Raw genomic sequence first — 18,438 nt, 5'->3', positions numbered from 1 at the left:
GTGTGTGTGTGTGTGTGTGTGTGCCTGAGTTGTTTTGTGTAGTGGTAATGTAATGAAAAGTTCTTTTTAGGGTACAGTGTGCGTTAGGAGTAGGTTTAGGGTTAGCACACATCACTAAGGGGAAGTAGGGATACTATTCTGTGGTTTGTGTCTGGCATAGAAGTGAAATATGAAACTGAAATAACTATTCATTTAATTTTGCACTGCATGTTCTTTTATGGATTTTCACTTTACAAAGAAAAAAGTCTTACTCTAATGGAAACTAAGAATCTTAATTTGCAAAGAAAAGCGTTACATCTGATGGAACGTAACAAGCTTCTGTCTTCCCTATAGCTGTTTCTGTTTCTTTTTATGTGAATTCAGTAGTTCAAAGCAAAGAATCAAAAGTGTTGGTCTTCAACATCCGAACAAGTAGACAAATAAACATATAAAAGTACATTTAAAAAAGAGAATTATCCTAATGCTTTAGTAAAGGAACACATGATATAATTATATTGTAAGAGAACTGTTGTTTAGACAATGGCAAAGGAGGCATTATTGATTTTAAAAGTGGAAAATAAAGATGAGCATTTTTGATACTGCAGGGATGTTGACAAACTGACAAATTGGGTATGATTTTGAGTTCTTTGATATTTATAAACTCTTTCTCTTTTAGGGTATTTTCCCATCCAGTTATGTACACTTGAAAAATGCAAATGTGAAGAACAAAGGGTAAGCAGTGTTGTTTTTGTTTCTAATGTAACAATCACACCATCAGCAGTTAATTTCATTTCTTGCTGACATTTATGAGCTGTACCTCCAGTAGTATTTTGAAGAATAAGACTGTGCTTTGTTTTTTTTTTTTTTTTTTAGTTAGTTATGTTTTGTAGGTTCATACAACAGACCCATGGGGCATGTTTCCTAGTGTAGTCCAGGATAGTAAAGTCAGGACCAAGGTGTCATACCAGTTCTATACTTAATGTATCACAGAGTCTGGTGATTGAAGGCACTTATAGTGCCAAGTGCATGGCAGTGTTCTTTGTTATCACTGTTTGAAACCCTCCTAGTGCAATAGACTCTCTTTCCCTGATCTTTAAATTCTCCTCGGAGGGGAAACACACTGTGCCATTTGTCAGTCTTGCAGTTTATTCAAAGACTGCTGTTATTTAGAAGGCTTTCACTTGCATATCTTTGAATTCACTTACACAAAGTAATTTCTTAGTATTTGTAGCTGTCATTAACCTGGCGGTAGTCTCTAATGATCACATTTCTGGTGACATGAATCATCCTGTTTTTCATCGTAAGCAATGCTGCAATTTATTTTTGAGTTTGGATCCCATGTCACTAAAAGTAACTGCATCCATGTACTATGTTGCTTGCTTGTCTGAGGCATACACACTCACAAACAGACACAATCACTCTTACTAACTGATTGATTGACTGATTGAAAGATGAAGTAATGGATAATTCTTGATCATAGTCATCAGAAGACACAATCCACTGTCATAGCCCAGTTTTCTCACAGTCTGTGTAAATGCTGTTTTAGTTCTCTAAAAGCAGGTGTTAGGCCTAATGGAACCAGTTAAGTCAACAAAAAGTAAGTAAATACATTGTAGCCCTTATAAGAACATTTGGATACTGATTGTGACAATAGTTGCTGTGTGAACTACTGGCTTATAAAAGCCTTTATTTTCACTGTCTGCATTTCTTAGCACAAAAAATATTAATCCATTCCATTTACACACATTCTCAGCCAGAAGTTTTAAAAAAGAAGAACAGCTTCAGTAACACTGAAGGGTGGTATACATTCTTTTAAACTTGTATTGGGAACCGTTTGTTCTGCAAAGAAATAGAGGTCTGCGAGGTCTTCATAATTTGTTAGCGGAATTGTGGATTTTTTTTTTTTCTGAAATGATAGCTTTGAACCTGTTAGTCCTGGAGGCACATAGAAAATTACTGTATTTCAAATTGCATCAGAAACTACATTCCATTCCATGTAGCAATTCATTTCCATTAAGGACCACAAATAAGAGTTGTCTAAGTGGAGTGGAATATCTGTAAGAGGAAATATAATAGCAACAAATGGAAGGTTTTATTTACTGTAACCATCATAATTAATATGATTGCGCCAAGTTCCACAGTTTGTTAGAGTTCAGTATTGTTGCCTCACAGGTCTTGTAGGTTTTCAATGTTTCTTCTGTGTGAAGTGCAAATGCAGATACATAGCTGCCTTATCCAGTGCCTGCAACCATTCTCTGATCTGGTACCCCTTGACAAAATTGATGAGAGAAAAAAAAAAGGCTGCTATGTGGTGGCTGGCTGATGCTCCTGAAATACAGGAGCCAACCAGCCACCTAGATACCGCTACTGCATAACACCACAGTACAGGAGCAATTAAAAAACAATCTGTTATCTAGTACTACCTGTTGCAGTAGCCAGTCAGTTCCCATTTCTGCACTCCACCCCCACTCCTCCTTCCTTGGTTGAGCAGGAAGGAAAAAATCTTCTGTTTCCTTAACTATAGCAAACATATTGCTGCATTTGTAATAAGCAGGTGCTACAATTTACGCAGAAGGAACAGTTATTCGAATAAAAAAAGAGTAGTTTGAATTGTAGCAAGCAGATGTTGCAGTTTATGCATAGAGAACATGGAGCACTAAATCATTTAAGCTATGTGAAAAAATAAATAAATAACTATATAACTTTGGTTTAAACTGTAGCAAACTGTTTGCAAGCAGATTTTACAGTTTCTACCACCCACAAAATGCTGCAGAGCTCAGATCTGTATATATAGAAAAGAGAAATTATGTTTTTCATTGAAATGTTGTAGTAAACTGCTTGCTATATTTGCAGCAAGCAGTTGGTAAAGTTTATGCTCAGGGCACACACAGTGCTAAAGCACTAAATTTATGAAAAACATAACTTCAATTTAAACTGTAGCTAGTTGCTACAGTTTATGCCACCCATAGAGTGCTACAGCTCTCAAATTTACCATAAAAGTAAAAGAAACGAAAAAAATGTTTTTCTCTTTTAAATTGTGGGAAGCTGCTTGCTACATTTGTAGCAAATAGTTTCTATAGTTAGACTATACACAGAATGTGACAGTATTCAGCTTTGATTACAAATGCAATACAGATATTTGAAAGCTGGTATACAGCAGCACTTCTAATAAAAAATGATCAGGATTGGCTGATCACACCCTCTAACACTTCAACCCAACCTTGTTGTGCTATTGTGTACGTCTTCCCTTTGTCATGTTGATTTTACAAAGTGCTTTGATTTTCTTCTGCATCCCAAAGTCATGCTATAGATGAATTGGCATTACTCAAAATTATTTGTGTGTGTGTGTGTGTGTGTGTGTGTGTGTGTGTGTGTGTGTGTGTGTGTGTGTGTATGAAAGATTGGCAAACTGTTCAATAGTAGTCCCTCCTCCTTATGCCCTGCGAGTGCCAAGACAGGCTTTGACTTCTCCAGGACTCTGAACTGGATTAAGCGGGTAATCAGAGAATGAATGAAATATCAGGGTGAGTGTTATGTTAGTTACTGTGAATTCTACTTCAGTATTTGAAAGCAGAATGGTGGAAACTATACTTTCTCAGGAAAATTCTTACTCTGATGTGACAAGATTTCTGCCTTTGTAACACAATGAGAACTGTTAAGAAAAAAATATTAAGGAAGAAGCTAGCAGTAATGCTTTATCAATTAGCACCCCTTACCCGAGTTATTTCAATTTTCTCTTTTGTTCTGCAGCAAATCACTCTGCTCTTCTGTATGCATGGTGGTCATTCATGCACTTAGAGGCAGTAATAGTGCATTTACACATGTTGTAAACCATATCCTGTTTGTTTAAGACAGTTTTTGGGGCTGCTTAATGAACTTAAGTATATAAAAGATTGTGTAACAGCATGCCATGATCAGTGATTGGTTCACTGACATTTCCAACTCTCTTTGCTCTTTTTAGCTTCCTTCAGCATTTTGTCAGTGACCAAAAGGTGTTGGAAGGTTCCGGAAGTGATTGCTGACTCCTCATCAAAGTAGGCTAGTGCTGTCTGTTTTGTTTAGTGGTTTGATTTTTAAATGATGTATGTGGTCTAAAATGGAAAAACATACTTCTGGCCATATCTTGATCCCCTGCATTAAAGTAAGTGATTAGTTATAGTTTGTAAATTATTCTAACGCAGGAATTATCTTATTAGAGCAGTCAATTCTAAGGTGACTTTCCTAGCCTCACCATCTTCTTCCTGTTTGTCCTCCTCAGTGTTTGTAGGTTCATAAATAAGTACTAAGCAATTGGAAAAACAATGGCCGACTCAGGATAAAACGGATCCACAAATCTTTTTAATGTAAATATCGCAGTCACGGTCAAAAATGTAAAGCAATTAAAAATTGTTGGGGCACACAACTAAGTGCTTTCATTCGGATCCCTCAGTCTTCATCAGAGCTGTACAGAAACAAAGGTAGCAGTATTAAATAACTAGTTCCATTAACTAATTAATTCAAACCAGCCAATCCCTGCAAACAAACAGAACTCCCTTAAAGGTATATTACCAAATGCCCTATTGTACAAACAAAATAGTAAGCGCATTGTTAATAATTCACCTTTTTGTAACAGTTTATGAATTTGAACATCTTTAATTTCATTTGTAATCAAATACACCTTTTTTAAACCATTTTGAACAAAATAGTAAATTAGTAAAAATTTAACTAAACACTATTCTAAAAATATATATGCTTTTATGTCTCTGATCACACACATCTCTAAACTGTTTGCTTCCTCTTAGAATAATTGGAACCCTAACATTAACACTGGTTAGCCCTCATCATCAGGATACACGAAATAGAAATATTGTCATTAAGAACTGGCACCATAGAGGCATTCAGCCTCAGTTGCCAAACTAATACTTTAACTTCAAGCATGTTCTCTGTGTCTTCACCCCAAGTGTTCCTCACTACATTATCCTTGACAAAAAACACAAATTTTTTATATGTTTCCCATTGTGAACAATGCCTACTAAGGGTGTTAGTGGATTTCTGCTTCTTAATGTCAAACAAATGTTTTCTTATTCTTTCTTTTGGTTTTACCCATGTAGAACACGTTACAGCTTGTTCAGTTAGCCAAGTATACCACCCCAGAACTATCACAATTAAATCTCCCCGGACAAGTGATACCACTGCCATAGCCATCCACTGTGACATAAGGTCCTTTATGGATAAACCTGCAATAGCGACATTACAGTTTTGTTAGATGGCTTAGCTCTGCTGAATGATATGCAGCAGATCTAATGTCAGTTCATTGGTGACATGTGAGTGATGGCATTTTGAATGCTGCATTTGGTAAAACATCAGAGATGAACTATTCCCAATGACTATGAGGTGTGCCAGACCTTCTGCAGCTCCATTGTTTGCACTGCATCAGTCAGCATGACTTGTTATTGCTGAGCATCATTACCAGCAGTAAAAGGACTCTGCTAATCGAAGGGCTGATATGGAACAAGTAACAGCACCTCCTCCTACTACAACCCACTGTAGTCCACTATCCCAAGCCAGCACACTGCTGCTACCAACAGTGCTTCTGACCACAAGTGCATTTCAAAAATAAAGTCCAGCATGAGTACATTTTCACAATAGCCAAAAGGTGTGAGCCCTTTAAATGCACAATATTAAGTAAAAATCTTTCTCCAGTTTATTCACTGCAGATCACCACCTCCACCCAATATCCTTCACTGCATAGTGATAGTGTGAGTACTCATTCTTCAATATCAGCTATATATATTCAGTATAACTGAACAGTACCTCACAGTGAGCTGTACATACTACAGACCACACCTGCAGTTCTGAAATAAAGTAAAAAAATCTCTTACATAAACTAAGTTTACTAGCCCCCCTCCACCCATTACCTTTATGGCATACAGTAGGGATTTGATGCACAAAATTTAAATTCATACTAATCAAGTGGTAAATGCTTTTGAGCAGTACTGAGCCAAACTGCAGTTGTAGTTCTCAGTAAAGTACATCAGAGCCAAATAGATTAATTAATAGATTTTAAAAACTCCCCAACCACCCACCATGCCACCCCTTCTTAATACTTTTGTGGCATACAGCAGTAAGTTAACACAAATTTCATTCAAAATAGTGAACTGATAAATGCTTCCCATTTCAACTGCATAATGAATTAAGTACTTGGTTCATTATCATCTCCTACTGTGGATTGTTGTCTTGTTGTAGTGAAAGGATGTGATGTATTTCAGTGAAGCAATGGCTGTACAGTGTAAGGCCTCACAAGGCAGGCAGGTTGTGCTAGTGAGGTCAGATAAAATTGTCGAAGGTGATGGCAGTCCATTGCAGTAATTGTTTCTAAAAAAAATTTCTACATGTAGAATAGCCAGAAACATGTTGAAGTGGCACTGGAGGAAGCAACCCTCAGGTCTGAAGGAGCCCAGAGTACTGCTGGGAAAGAACAGAAGACAAGTACAAGTAGTTTAAGAGAGCATGATGCAGTTGGATTAAAGCTGAAAGAATACCCATCTGATGAGGTGCTCGGAGATGAAAGGAAACTTTGGTGTTGTAAAAAATTATATATCCTTGGAAGGTGCAATGTAGATAAACAGTCCGTGGTTAAAGATGAGATGACAAGAATAAACTGACACTTTTGGAGCTAGTGAACTAAAGTGGAATAGAAAGGGTTGTTTTACATCAGGTGTCAGAGTTTTCAATATGGGCAAGAATCTTGAAAAAGGGAGTCTGTAAACTCTGAGCTTTGGCTGGCTAAGACCTACCTGCAATCAACTGGACGTATAAGTGAATTTAAGTAAATCTTTATTTGCACTTTTTTCAAATAATACAGCATTTAAATTGATTTATTTGTGTCGCAATGAATAATATCTAGCTGGAAGTTGTGGCTCTTTTTTCAGTTAATGCTTGTTAGAATTTAGTGCTTGTTAGAATTCCTGCATGGCCAGTGATAAGTGGGGGTAGTTTCACTTCATTGATATTCGGTTTCTGCCTTATATAAGTGGTACACTTTGGATTATTTTCTGCTTAAATTCTGAGCTTTGGCTGGCTAAGACCTACCTGCAATCAACTGGACGTATAAGTGAATTTAAGTAAATCTTTATCTGCACTTTTTTCAAATAATACAGCATTTGAATTGATTTATTTGTGTTGCATTGAATACTATCTAGCTGGAAGTTGTGGCTCTGTTTTTTCAGTTAATGCTTGTTAGAATTCCTGCATAGCCAGTGATAAGTGGGGGTCGTTTCACTTCATTGATATTCGGTTTCTGCCTTATAAGTGGTAAATTTTGGATTATTTCCTGCTTAAACTCTGAGCTTTGGCCAGCTAAGACCTACCTGCAATCAACTGGACATATAAGTGAATTTAAGTAAATCTTTATCTGCACTTTTTTCAAATAATACAGCATTTAAATTGATTTATTTGTGTTGCATTGAATACTATCTAGCTGGAAGTTGTAGCTCTGCTTTTTTCAGTTAGTTCCCCACCCACCCTCCATGCTTTTGTTTTGATGTTAATCTTGGTGGCTTTGAAACTGCCCGCCCCTCTTGTAAATTTGCATTTGGATACTCCTCCTGGGCCCATCTCATTTGCTCACTCAAAAAAAATGTGCTCTTTATTCATCTGCTTTTACTGTAATTGTGTTTCTTCTTTATTACTTTATTTTGCTTTTGCGTCATCTTAAAAGTACTCAATTGTATTTATTACTGCTTGGTATAACTATTATTCTAAGCCTTTTGATGTAAGCACCTGGGCTTCAAACCAGTTGTTTTACATTAAGAAGGTTTGTGGACTGCACTGTTGTGGCAGGACAGGTAGCTTACATCCTTCTAAGTTGGGAACTGCTGATTGAAGGCTCTGTGTCTGTTATTCTAAAAGTGTATTAGTTCTGGTTTAAGTACTTGGACTTCAGGCCAGTCATTTTACATTAAGAAGGTTGGTCGGCACTCTTGTGGGAGGAGAGGCTGGACTCTGCCCTTCTGAGCTGAGAATTTCTGGTTAGAGGCTTATAGTGCCTGCATATTTGAACTGTTTCTCACTGAAATTGGTGTGCCTTGTTTGCTTTGTTTGTATAACTTGAGAACTAATCCAGGCCTTCATTTTTGGAGAAGGTTCCCCTGCACCCCAGTGGTGGGAGTGTGCAGTTAGAACTTGTCTGATTGATTACTGGTTAATTGGGTAATTTGTTTAAAAGCATTTTCTGATTGCTTGTAGTCATCTAAAGCTGTTTTAAGTGTATTTTTATTGTTTGTAGTCATTTAAAGGTGTTTTAAGTGTATTTATTTTACTGTTTTTGCCTTATCTTTTCAAAAAATAAATTTACTTGTTTCCCACCTTTTTATGCTAGTATAGTCCAGTTTTCAGGCTAGGGCTGAATTCAGGGCTGTGTTACAAGTTTCTGAGTTGCCCATACCTTACTTGGATAAAAGAAGGTTTCTCTGTTCACCTATGAGATAGAGAGCTTTGAGCAGCCATCTGTCCCTGGAGGAGTGGTTCCAGCCCAGAAGTTAGTAGTTTATAGGCCATTTTGGGCTAATTTCTATATCTTTCATTTCCCTGCTGTAAAAAATGCGTTTGCACAGTTTTGCATGTCTGGGCAGCGCCGGTTAGCTGGGGTTAAATTATTCCCGGCTCCACCAAGTCTCCTCTTCAGTTTATCCCTTGAAAGTAGTCTAACTCTCAACCTAAGCACTTAAAAAGCATCCTACAGTCCAGCACTTGCTCATACCTAATAGCAAGCACTAATATACCCCAACACTTGATTGCCCAGCAGGACAAGGCTCTCATTCACCCCTCAACAACCAAGCGACTAAGCAGCTCAACCTACTATTCAGGCATAACCAAAGGGCAATTTCAGGTATACTCTCCAGTCCAGCTGGTGAACCTGGGTATCCTGAGGCAATGTTACAACTGCCTCATGTACACAGACAACCCTCTCCTCCTACTACAAAACATTAACATATGCGAGAGATGCAATTATATAGCTAAACTGGAGGCTAAGCTCTCTCCACCCAAGACTGGATTAGGCAGTCATGAGGAGAAGGTTAACACTTGCTCCAAACCCCCAGCCTCACACAGACATACTAAACCAGCACTGGCAAAAAATACACATAAATACACAAAATCATACTCGGAGGTTCTAAATAAAAAACCTGTAAAGGCATCAGAGACCTCCAAAGCAGACACCCAAAAAACCTGCACCCTCCCGTCACAAACCAGACAACACATAAAACACAAAATCAGTGTGCCGCACAAGCACAGCCCTTTAGCTGAAATAACATCCCTAACACACTAGTAATAGGCGACTCTATAGTCAGGCACACTGACGTCCTACTCACTAGGCTGGACAAGGAGAATGTTACTGTTAGCTGCCTGTCGGTAGCCAGAATCCGCCACATAACACAAGCACTCAGGTCACTCCAGAACAAGTACAAATATGACTCTGTCATTGTTCATGTTGTTGTGAATGACCTGAGATGTACCTCCCTGGACTACATGAAAAGAGACATGGAAGATCTCTCTGATCATGTAGCCCAGGCGGGTATGACCCTGACCCTGAGTAGCATCCTGCCCTCACCAAGAATGATACCGCAGTATAAAGAAAAATGATCAATTTCAACAATTGGCTAAGCTTCTGTTGTCATTCAAAGGGGATCCAGTGTCTGTCAGCCTGGGATGACATGCTCGACAAGCCTTATTGCTTTGCAAGAGATTGCTTGCACCTGTCACCCCTAGGCTTTTGAATACTGGCCAAGGCTCTTGCTTCCCCCATAGTGCCTTTTTTAGGCAAGGATCAAAAGGCAAACCCACCTCCGTAAACAGCACAAATAAAAAAATGAGGGTTATGCTACTCAACTGCAGGAGTTGAAATCTCAAAATGCACACGCTCAAAGCACTCCTCAGTATGGAGAACGTCGACATCTGTGCAGTAACTGAAACCTGGTTCAAGGCTCCACAGAGCACTCCAGCACTACCAGGCTACAACTCATACCACACATTTCGGCCACAGAACATGGACCGAAACACAAAAGGAGGGGGTGTATCCATATTCATCAAGGATACATACACCTCCAGGTTAGTGGTGCAGCATGATACCTCTGAAATCCTCCATGTGCAACTAACATTGGGCAAATCTGCAATTCAAATTGTGGCCTGCTACAGATCACCCTCTATGACCCGGGACCACCACTCCACCTTTCAGGAGACACTGGAAAACATGAAGGTCCTACCGAACACCCTGATATTGGGCGATTTAAATTACCCTACCTTTAACTGGGAAAACTACTCAAGTACAAACTCCCAGGTCCAGCGCTTCCTGGAATTTATCAACTCAAATGCCCTGAATCAGCTGGTATACTCCCCTACCAGAAGTGAAAACATATTGGACCTGGTCATCACCAACATGGGCGACAGGTGTTCTGCACCAGAGGTCAACCTGTCACTGATTAGATCAGACCATAAACTAATCACTCTGGATGTCCACACCACACCACCAACCCCAACCAAGGAAACCACAGTGAAAAACTTTTCTATAGCAAACTTCACCTTACTTAAGACAAGACAAAGGTGGTAGGTTTCACAGCCCCCACGCTAAAGGATAACAGTGTCCAAGATGCAGGAATCTTTACAAATGCACTCTATGAGCACCTACAAGGATGCATGGATCATGCTATCCCTAGCAAAACCAAGACTCACTCCCCTAAGAGAAGAAAACCAGTCTGGTGGACCCCTGCCATAAACAGGCTATACAATAGAAGGAGGAAACTAGTTCAGAAAAAAGCAAATCCCAAGAAGGAAAGACATCCCTGATCAGTATCAGTAAGAAACTAAGGTCCCTCATAAAATCATCCAAGGCTAACTTTGAAAGTAAAATAGCCAAGGATTCGAAAGACAACCACAAAGCCTTCTTTAGCTATGTCAAGAATCTAAGTGGCAACTCGCAGATATGCTCTGAGCTAGTGCAAAATAGCACAAAATATACTGAACCTACTGATTTTGCCAACATCCTGGCAGATATATTCATTGCAAACTTCACCCCCCTCTCACCCCCAAGAGGGCCCACAACAATACTGGAAAAGTGTAGTGTCCCGGAAATCACAGACACACAGGTGAAAACAGCCATTTCAAAAGCCAAAAGCACAGTGTCAGTGGAGCCAGATGGTGTCCCAGGCTGCGTTTTGCACGAACTACAGAACGAACTAACCCCCCACCTAAACACACACTGTTCAACCTCAACCTCTCCACAGGCTACGTGCCCATAGAATAGCGCACAGCAATGGTTATTCTGCTCCACAAAGGAGGGGCCACAGCTGACCCTGGTAACTATAAACCTGACTAGCCTGGTCTGCAAGGCTATGGAGCGCATCATCATGGAACTCATTAACAAAGACATTGGGAACCTCCAAACACTTGACCCGACCCAGTTCGGCTTTGTTAAGGGCAGATCATGCCTACTAAACCTGGTTGACTTCTTTGAGACAGTCACCAAGGCCATAGATGAGGGGAAGGTGGTTCACACAGCCTACCTTTACCTTGCCAAGGCTTTTGACACCATTTCCCACTTGGGAATTATAGAAAAACTCACCAGTCTGAACATAAACCCCTACGTAACGAGATGGGTTGCCAACTGGCTTACAGACAGAACTCACACGGTAAAAATAGCAGGCTGCAGGTCCGACTCTAAACCAGTCACAAGTGGTGTCCCACAAGGCTCGGTCCTGGGAACCCTACTGTTTGGCATATACTTCTTAGAAGTACAGGCAAACAAAGGAGGACTGTGGCTAACCAAGTTCGCTGATGACTGCAAACTGGGAGCCATAATTGACTCTCCGGCTGACACGGACATTCTCCAAAAGGGCCTTACTGAGATGGACACCTGGTGTCAAAGTCATGGTCTCAAGCTAAATGCCAAAAAAGGCATAGTCATCCCATTTGGGAAAAACAAAACACCCATGAATTACCACATAGGTAGCAGCCTCCTTAATACAGAAGAGGTAATAAGAGATCTGGGGACCCAGGTAGATAGTAATCTCTCCTTTGACAATCATATTGCCAAAGTAGTTAGGAAATCCTTCTATGTAGCCCATCTAATTACTAAAGGGTTTGCATCTAGAAATAAAGAGGTTATAGTGCCCCTCTACTCGTCACTCATCAGACCCATCATAGAGTACAATGCCCCATTTAGGATGTACCTCACAAGACACTTCTAACAGCTGGAAAGACCACAAAAGTATCTCACCAAGAGGATTACTGGCCTCAAACATATGTCCTATACAGCCTGACTGAAAATACTCCAGCTGTACTCAGTGGCATATCGCTTACTCAGAGGTGATCTCTGCCTGACTTACAAAGCCATGTCCAACTCAGAATTGATGGACATGCTCCACCTAAAGAAATCCAATTCACTGTGAGCCACTCACTCTAGTGTGCTAAACCTTGCCACAGCAATAAATAGAACATGCTGGAGGGATAGATTCCTGTCACAGAGACTCCACATGCTTTGGAACAAAATTCCTAACTACATTAGGCAGAGCCTCTCACTAACACTCTTCAAGAGAAACCTTGACGAGTGGATGTGTAACAGAAAATACACCCCTGGGATCACTTCATTGGCTCTTCTTGACAGAGGCTCAGTAAATTAATCAATGGGGTGGCGAAAGCTGACACACTCTGGCTAGGCTTATAAATGCCCTCGGGCAGATAGCCTAGTACCTACGTATGAACCTACAATCAGCGCTTAGATACAATGCAAGAAATAATAACATGATCTCAAACAGGTTGCACTGCAAGCCTTTTTATATTACAGTGATACAAGTTTAAGCTTCTGCTGCAGATGCTGAAGAGGAGAAACAGTGTTTATAAAGACCTACATCACATTGTGAATATACTACCCAAAAGAATAAACAAAAAGATACTCTATTCATCATAGGTAATTGGAAAGCTAAATCGGTAGTCAAAGAACAGCTGGAATAAATGGTATTTTAGCCTTATATAAAATAATACATGATATAAAGTGGTAGAATTCTTCCTAGATAATTCATTGTTCTTGGCAAAAACACTCTTTCATCAGTATAACAGACATTATACATGAACATCACCTGATGGTTGTAACAACATCAGACTGAAAGTCTGCTTTGTAGTCAGAGATGGAAGTGATCTGTACAGGCAACAAAAACAAGGCATGGAAGTGACTATGACCTGGATTATTAGTTTCTTTCCTCCAAGTTCCAATACAAATTTAAAAAAAAAAAACAGGAAAATTACTCAGGCTGACTAGATACATGTTTGATAGTCTTCCATTTGCATAAATAATGTAGTTAAAAGAATAGATTTAGGGGATCAGAGCTTCTATAGAGAGTGATTTAAAAATTGTGGCTAGAAGTCTGGAATATTGTCTATGAGGTGGCAACTAAATATTTCAAAAAGAAAGACAATTAAAAAGGCAAAATGTCTGTTAGTCAGTCACTGCTTCAAAAGTGGCAGAGAAACTTAGAAGAGCAAGAAATAATGGAGATAAAGTATGAATGCAGAGTTTCAGAGATTAGCAAAAAGTGATAAGGAGACATATTTCAATGTTCAATTGTTGTTGTCTTTCAGCTTTTCCCGGTTAGGGGTCTCCAAAGCGGAACTCCGGTCTGCTAATGATTGGCAGTAGATTTTCATGAACATCGAGGTGCCAGCTCGACGTTCAACCTTCAACTAAGGTACACCCATTTACGCATGTCTTTCGAATGCCCACTCAACTGCGGGGAGGACATGCAGACTCCACACAGAAGGCACTCCCCACACTCCAGCCGAGAATCGAACAGGACAACCTCTTGCTATGAGGCAACAACGCTAAATGGCAGAAGATGGCAGAATGAGAAAGACGAGGGGTCTTTTCAAGTAGAGTGGTGATGTTAAATCAAATGTACATGTAGCAATAGGTGCCAAAAAAGATAAAAGATGAGAGGGGCTAACACAAGCAGATGATATTAACAAGAGCTGGCAGTAATACATAGAGCTGTAAAAGAAGGACCATAATATCACTGATCATTGCAGTTGTAAGCTCTCAGATCTAAAGTCAGATATCTTGGAGAGTGAAGTCAAATGAACCCTAGAAAGACCTGGAAAAAACAGGATAGTAGGAAATGATGGAATTCCAACTGAGTTGCTTAAAATCATACAGAATGTTGCTGATGTGCATTACTGCTAATAATTTGCCCATCCCTTTGGAAAACAGAGAAGGGGCAATTGGCTTGTAAAAGGTCAGTTTATATTCCAGATTAAAAAAAAAATGACAAGGCTAAAGACAGGTCACATTATCAAACTATTCCTCTTATTTGACATTCTGTCAATGTAATGTGTAAGATTTTACAACCTGGACGACTCCACCAGTGTATAGGCCAAGAACTGTTAGATGTACCGTCAGGTATTAGAAGATGTGAAGGCACCAGAGGTCAAATTGCTAACATCTGCTGGACAGTAGAGAAAGCAAGGTTGGTCCTGAAAACAGTGTACTTTTATTTTATTGACTACTCCAAGGCCCTTGATTGTGCTAACCATAAAAAGTGTGACTAGTTGTTAGAGAAATGGGGATATTGGGTCACCTTATTTTCTGCCTGAGGAATCTGTATACAGACCAAACATCTGTATTTAAAATGAGTATGGAATAAGTGATGGATTCACAATTTAGATAGGAGTGCAGTAAGGCTTTATATTGTCTTCACGCTTATATAATTTACATCTGTAACATATCAGTCAGAATGCTGTGTTTAATTGACTCATATGGAGTGAAAAAATTGCAAGGAGAAGTTTAAACAGTTACAGATATGTAGACAACACAATGAAAACAGATGAAGAAGAAGTGAGTGGAGAGAGTGACAGATTTGATTGGTCTCGGCTCAGTGATTTCTATAAATCATGACTACAGCCATGAAATTGAAAGACACGTATTGCTTAGGAGAAACAGTATGGCAAGACTGAATGCTGTAATAAAATCAAAAGGTGCTTCAACAAAGTATTAGCTTAAGGGTGTGCACACTTATGCAACCAGCTTATTGTATGTTTTTTATTTTTTATAGTTTTTCCCCTAACAGATTTGTTTGTTTTTTAATTGAATTTTACAGGTTATAGGTCACATTAAAGGTGGGAAAAGTTTTGAAATGATTTATTGTGGTCTCATTTTTTATATCACAAAAACCTGGCATACATACATATATACATATATACATACATTAAACTATGGGAGGTGTACCCAATCAAAAACTGGCTATTCTTGGGTTAACACAGTCTTTGTGTGAAAGCAGTTTCTCTGCAATCACTTGATCACAGTTAAAGGCTCAAAGATCTGGAATATTAGGGGCATTGTATCTGTGAGACAGAAGCTGAAATATATTACTATAATCAGAATTTCTTCATTTTCATCATAGTCTATCATAGAAGTATCCAGCCACAAAGTGGTTAGTCTGTGATGGTGGGTGGGACCTAAAGTGAAAGCTTAACTACTGCCCAAATAAAATACCATTACAGCTGTCATTGTAGATAATTTATGTGATATTTCCACAGTTAGAGGAGGTGTACCTCATCAGAAGAATTATATTTTAGGAGACTAGCAGCATATCATGAAGAGGAATGCATTATCGTGTTATAACAGTTACACAACATACCTGTTTTGATGCTGTGGCACTCTGAAAATATTCATTTGCTTATGGTCACAGCAGGCTTGTTAATATTGATTATTTTCACCAGGTAATAATTCTATAACCTTGGCATTTAAAATCGCACCAAATGTAATGTGAAACTAAATGTATAAATATGATGCATAGAAAATGTTAATGGAAAATGCCAAACTGCTGAGGAGTTTCAGCCCTGTATTGGTAGGGAATGCAAAAGGATTGCATTGCTACAAAGTGTTCATTCATTGTCCACTGAGACTTTATCCATGTTAGGCATGCATGTGGTCTGCTGCAAACGTTGTGGTTTTGTATTTTTATAGGTATATATAGATAGTACTGAAAACAAGAATATGTATTTCTGGTTGTTTTTGTATTTTTTTTAAAGTGACATGTTTTGTATTCTAATAAAAATACCCTGGCATGTTTACTATGGTTTTACTTTTTAAAGTGTGGCTTTTTTTCCAGTTTGCCTTGATGTGTAAATTGGTAGTCTGATTAAACATGTCATTTCAGATGTGTTTTTTTTTTTTTTTTTTTTTTAATCAGGAGGTATGCTATCTCCAAAATACAATACTGTGTGTGCATTCGTGCATGTGTCTGTGGGTTCAGGTGGAGCTACATTCTGGAAGGTGGTGCACATTCTAAAAATTCTTATTCTGATTGCAGCCCCCTTATTGGCAGTGACACTTTGTATGTGGTGTATTTGGATATTTGCAGTTGTGGTTCCTTTTGAAGGGAAATGTAGAGGAGTCTTTCCAAAAAATGTATAGACAGCAGTGCTGGAGATATGTGAATGACAATGAACAGCCCCCCACATTGGATCAAAGTTTTACTGACAGCATTGACCTGAGCCTGGAGAGGAAGCTGAAAGTCTTTTATACCAAAATGAAAATGTGTGCCCATATAAATTAATGCTGTGTCTCCTTCTTCATTGTTGAATGAACTGAACTAAATGGAAACATATATAGGTAGATAGGCTATTAGATTAAATGTTGATTGTTAAACTGTTTAATGTCTTATTTTGAAAACATGTTTGTGTTATTGCCATAACGTGATGTAGCTTAATATTTTGGATTTAATGAGTGTGTGTGTGATTTGTTTTTCTGGATTTAGTATAGTTGTCTGCTAACTTATACTCAACCTTGATATGGATTTATATCTTCAGTACAGTAATGCAACTTCTTAATTTTGCAAGCCCAGTTTTATCATAGCATCTATGAGTGCCCACCTCATGAACTTTGCCACTGCCATTGTGTCTTGTTTTCTAGGAGATTCAGTTTTGTATTGTAATTACAAATCACTTTTTAGATGGAATTGTGCTATTTGTTTATTTATTTGAATTTGTTAACCATGACAGAGCACTGATGCAAATGTACTTATTGTATGTGGTTCTCCCTCTGACCTCCTAAAGACTGAGACTTATTTTCAGGCTCAGTCCAGATGCAAAACACACAAAAATACCAGTAAATGTACATTGTAGCATATTGTATCAATGTATTGACACATATTCCATAATGTAACTGCTGAAATGAGTATTTTGAATATTTGTCTCCATTTATTACCAACTTCCCAAGTTATAATTCTAAATTTGATTTGCTAACAATCAGCATTTTTGTATCAGATTACAAAATGCCATCTGTAACATCTTTGACTTGCATTTCTTTCTTTAAAAGTGATTTGGAACAAGAAATTTTCATTTTGTACAGCAACTCAAAGAACAACTTTTTGAAAACTGAATTATATATACAGTGATACTTCAGAATTAATGTCACTGCCCTGGGAATACAAGTTTTCTATGAAAATTTTGCTGACTAACAATGTCATGAGTCTGTATTCAACTTGGAACACATTTCCTGTTACCTTTACTAAAGTTCACTTGTTTACAAAGTGACATGTATGGGATCTCTTGTAAAGTATGATCAAGACCCACCCCCAAAATGAGTATTTTTAAGGTTTTGTCCCAGTACATTGATAAATGCCACAGACTCTGTATTTTATATCACCAATGTCTCAGTTGTGTACTCATGTTATCTGCTGTCCTGTGTCATTCCATGATCTGTAATCAACCTCAAGTCTAAGTTGAGAAGCTACACTTAAAACACCATACACATGTTGCTTCAGTTCAGGGCTTGAACCATGACCACCGATAGAGTACTGACATTCCTTTATGAATCACCAAACTGCACTACTGAGCCATCAGCATCTGTCAATCACACCTCCTAACACCTGCACTTTACTGACAATGCACCCCCCCCCCCTTTTGCCTGCACCTGGGTAGACCTGCATCCACTGCCCCACACCTAGTATTTTAGTACAATGCTCTGCTGTAATTTTGATGGAAGTGCAACATTTTTATACAATATTTTCAAAGTTTCCCCCGTGAGGTGTCACCTGTTAGCTGCAGTGATATTGCACATTTCTTTCTGAAAATGAGTTTAGGTAGGGAATGATAATTTAAGACCCTTGCAGAGTGGTGCTTCAGTTACCATGATTCTGATGCTTATAGCATGTCTCCTCCTAGCATGGTATCTCACAAATTTCTTGCTTGCTTATGTTAGCATGAAACAAGTAATTGCTGAGGCAGCTGTGCAGTGTTTTGGTGACTTTTCCATCTTCACCAATGTTATGCAACAACTGAGTTGGTATATATAAATTAGTGAGGGCTTGCTGCTATGTAGTGGTGTAGAGGGCTTGCCTCCATCCCCCATGCTATGAAAAAACCTTGCTTTAAGCTGCCCCATTATTTTCTGTCTATACAGGGGTGTCCATCTTTTTTGGCTTGGGGGCCACT

The 18,438-nt window shown here is 38.7% G+C and overlaps 1 protein-coding gene across 2 annotated transcripts in view; it reads left to right on the top strand.

Moving 5' to 3' along the window:
* The window catches only part of DOCK4 (dedicator of cytokinesis 4), a 3,006,016-nt gene that overhangs the window by 991,692 nt on the left and 1,995,886 nt on the right, over nucleotides 1-18,438 (top strand). For both annotated transcript variants that reach the window (XM_044088673.1, XM_044088674.1), the window contains exon 4: nucleotides 656-711. In XM_044088673.1, the coding sequence (XP_043944608.1) occupies nucleotides 656-711 (56 nt within the window). The remainder of the gene's footprint in view (nucleotides 1-655; nucleotides 712-18,438) is intronic.

The sequence above is a fragment of the Protopterus annectens genome, chromosome 11.part0 (assembly GCF_019279795.1).
Source record: "Protopterus annectens isolate FY-2018-M chromosome 11.part0, PAN1.0, whole genome shotgun sequence".
Taxonomy (NCBI): Eukaryota; Metazoa; Chordata; order Ceratodontiformes; family Protopteridae; genus Protopterus; species Protopterus annectens.
The sequence above is the reverse complement of the archived record's forward strand: the minus strand, read 5'-3'. Positions and strand labels throughout refer to the sequence as shown.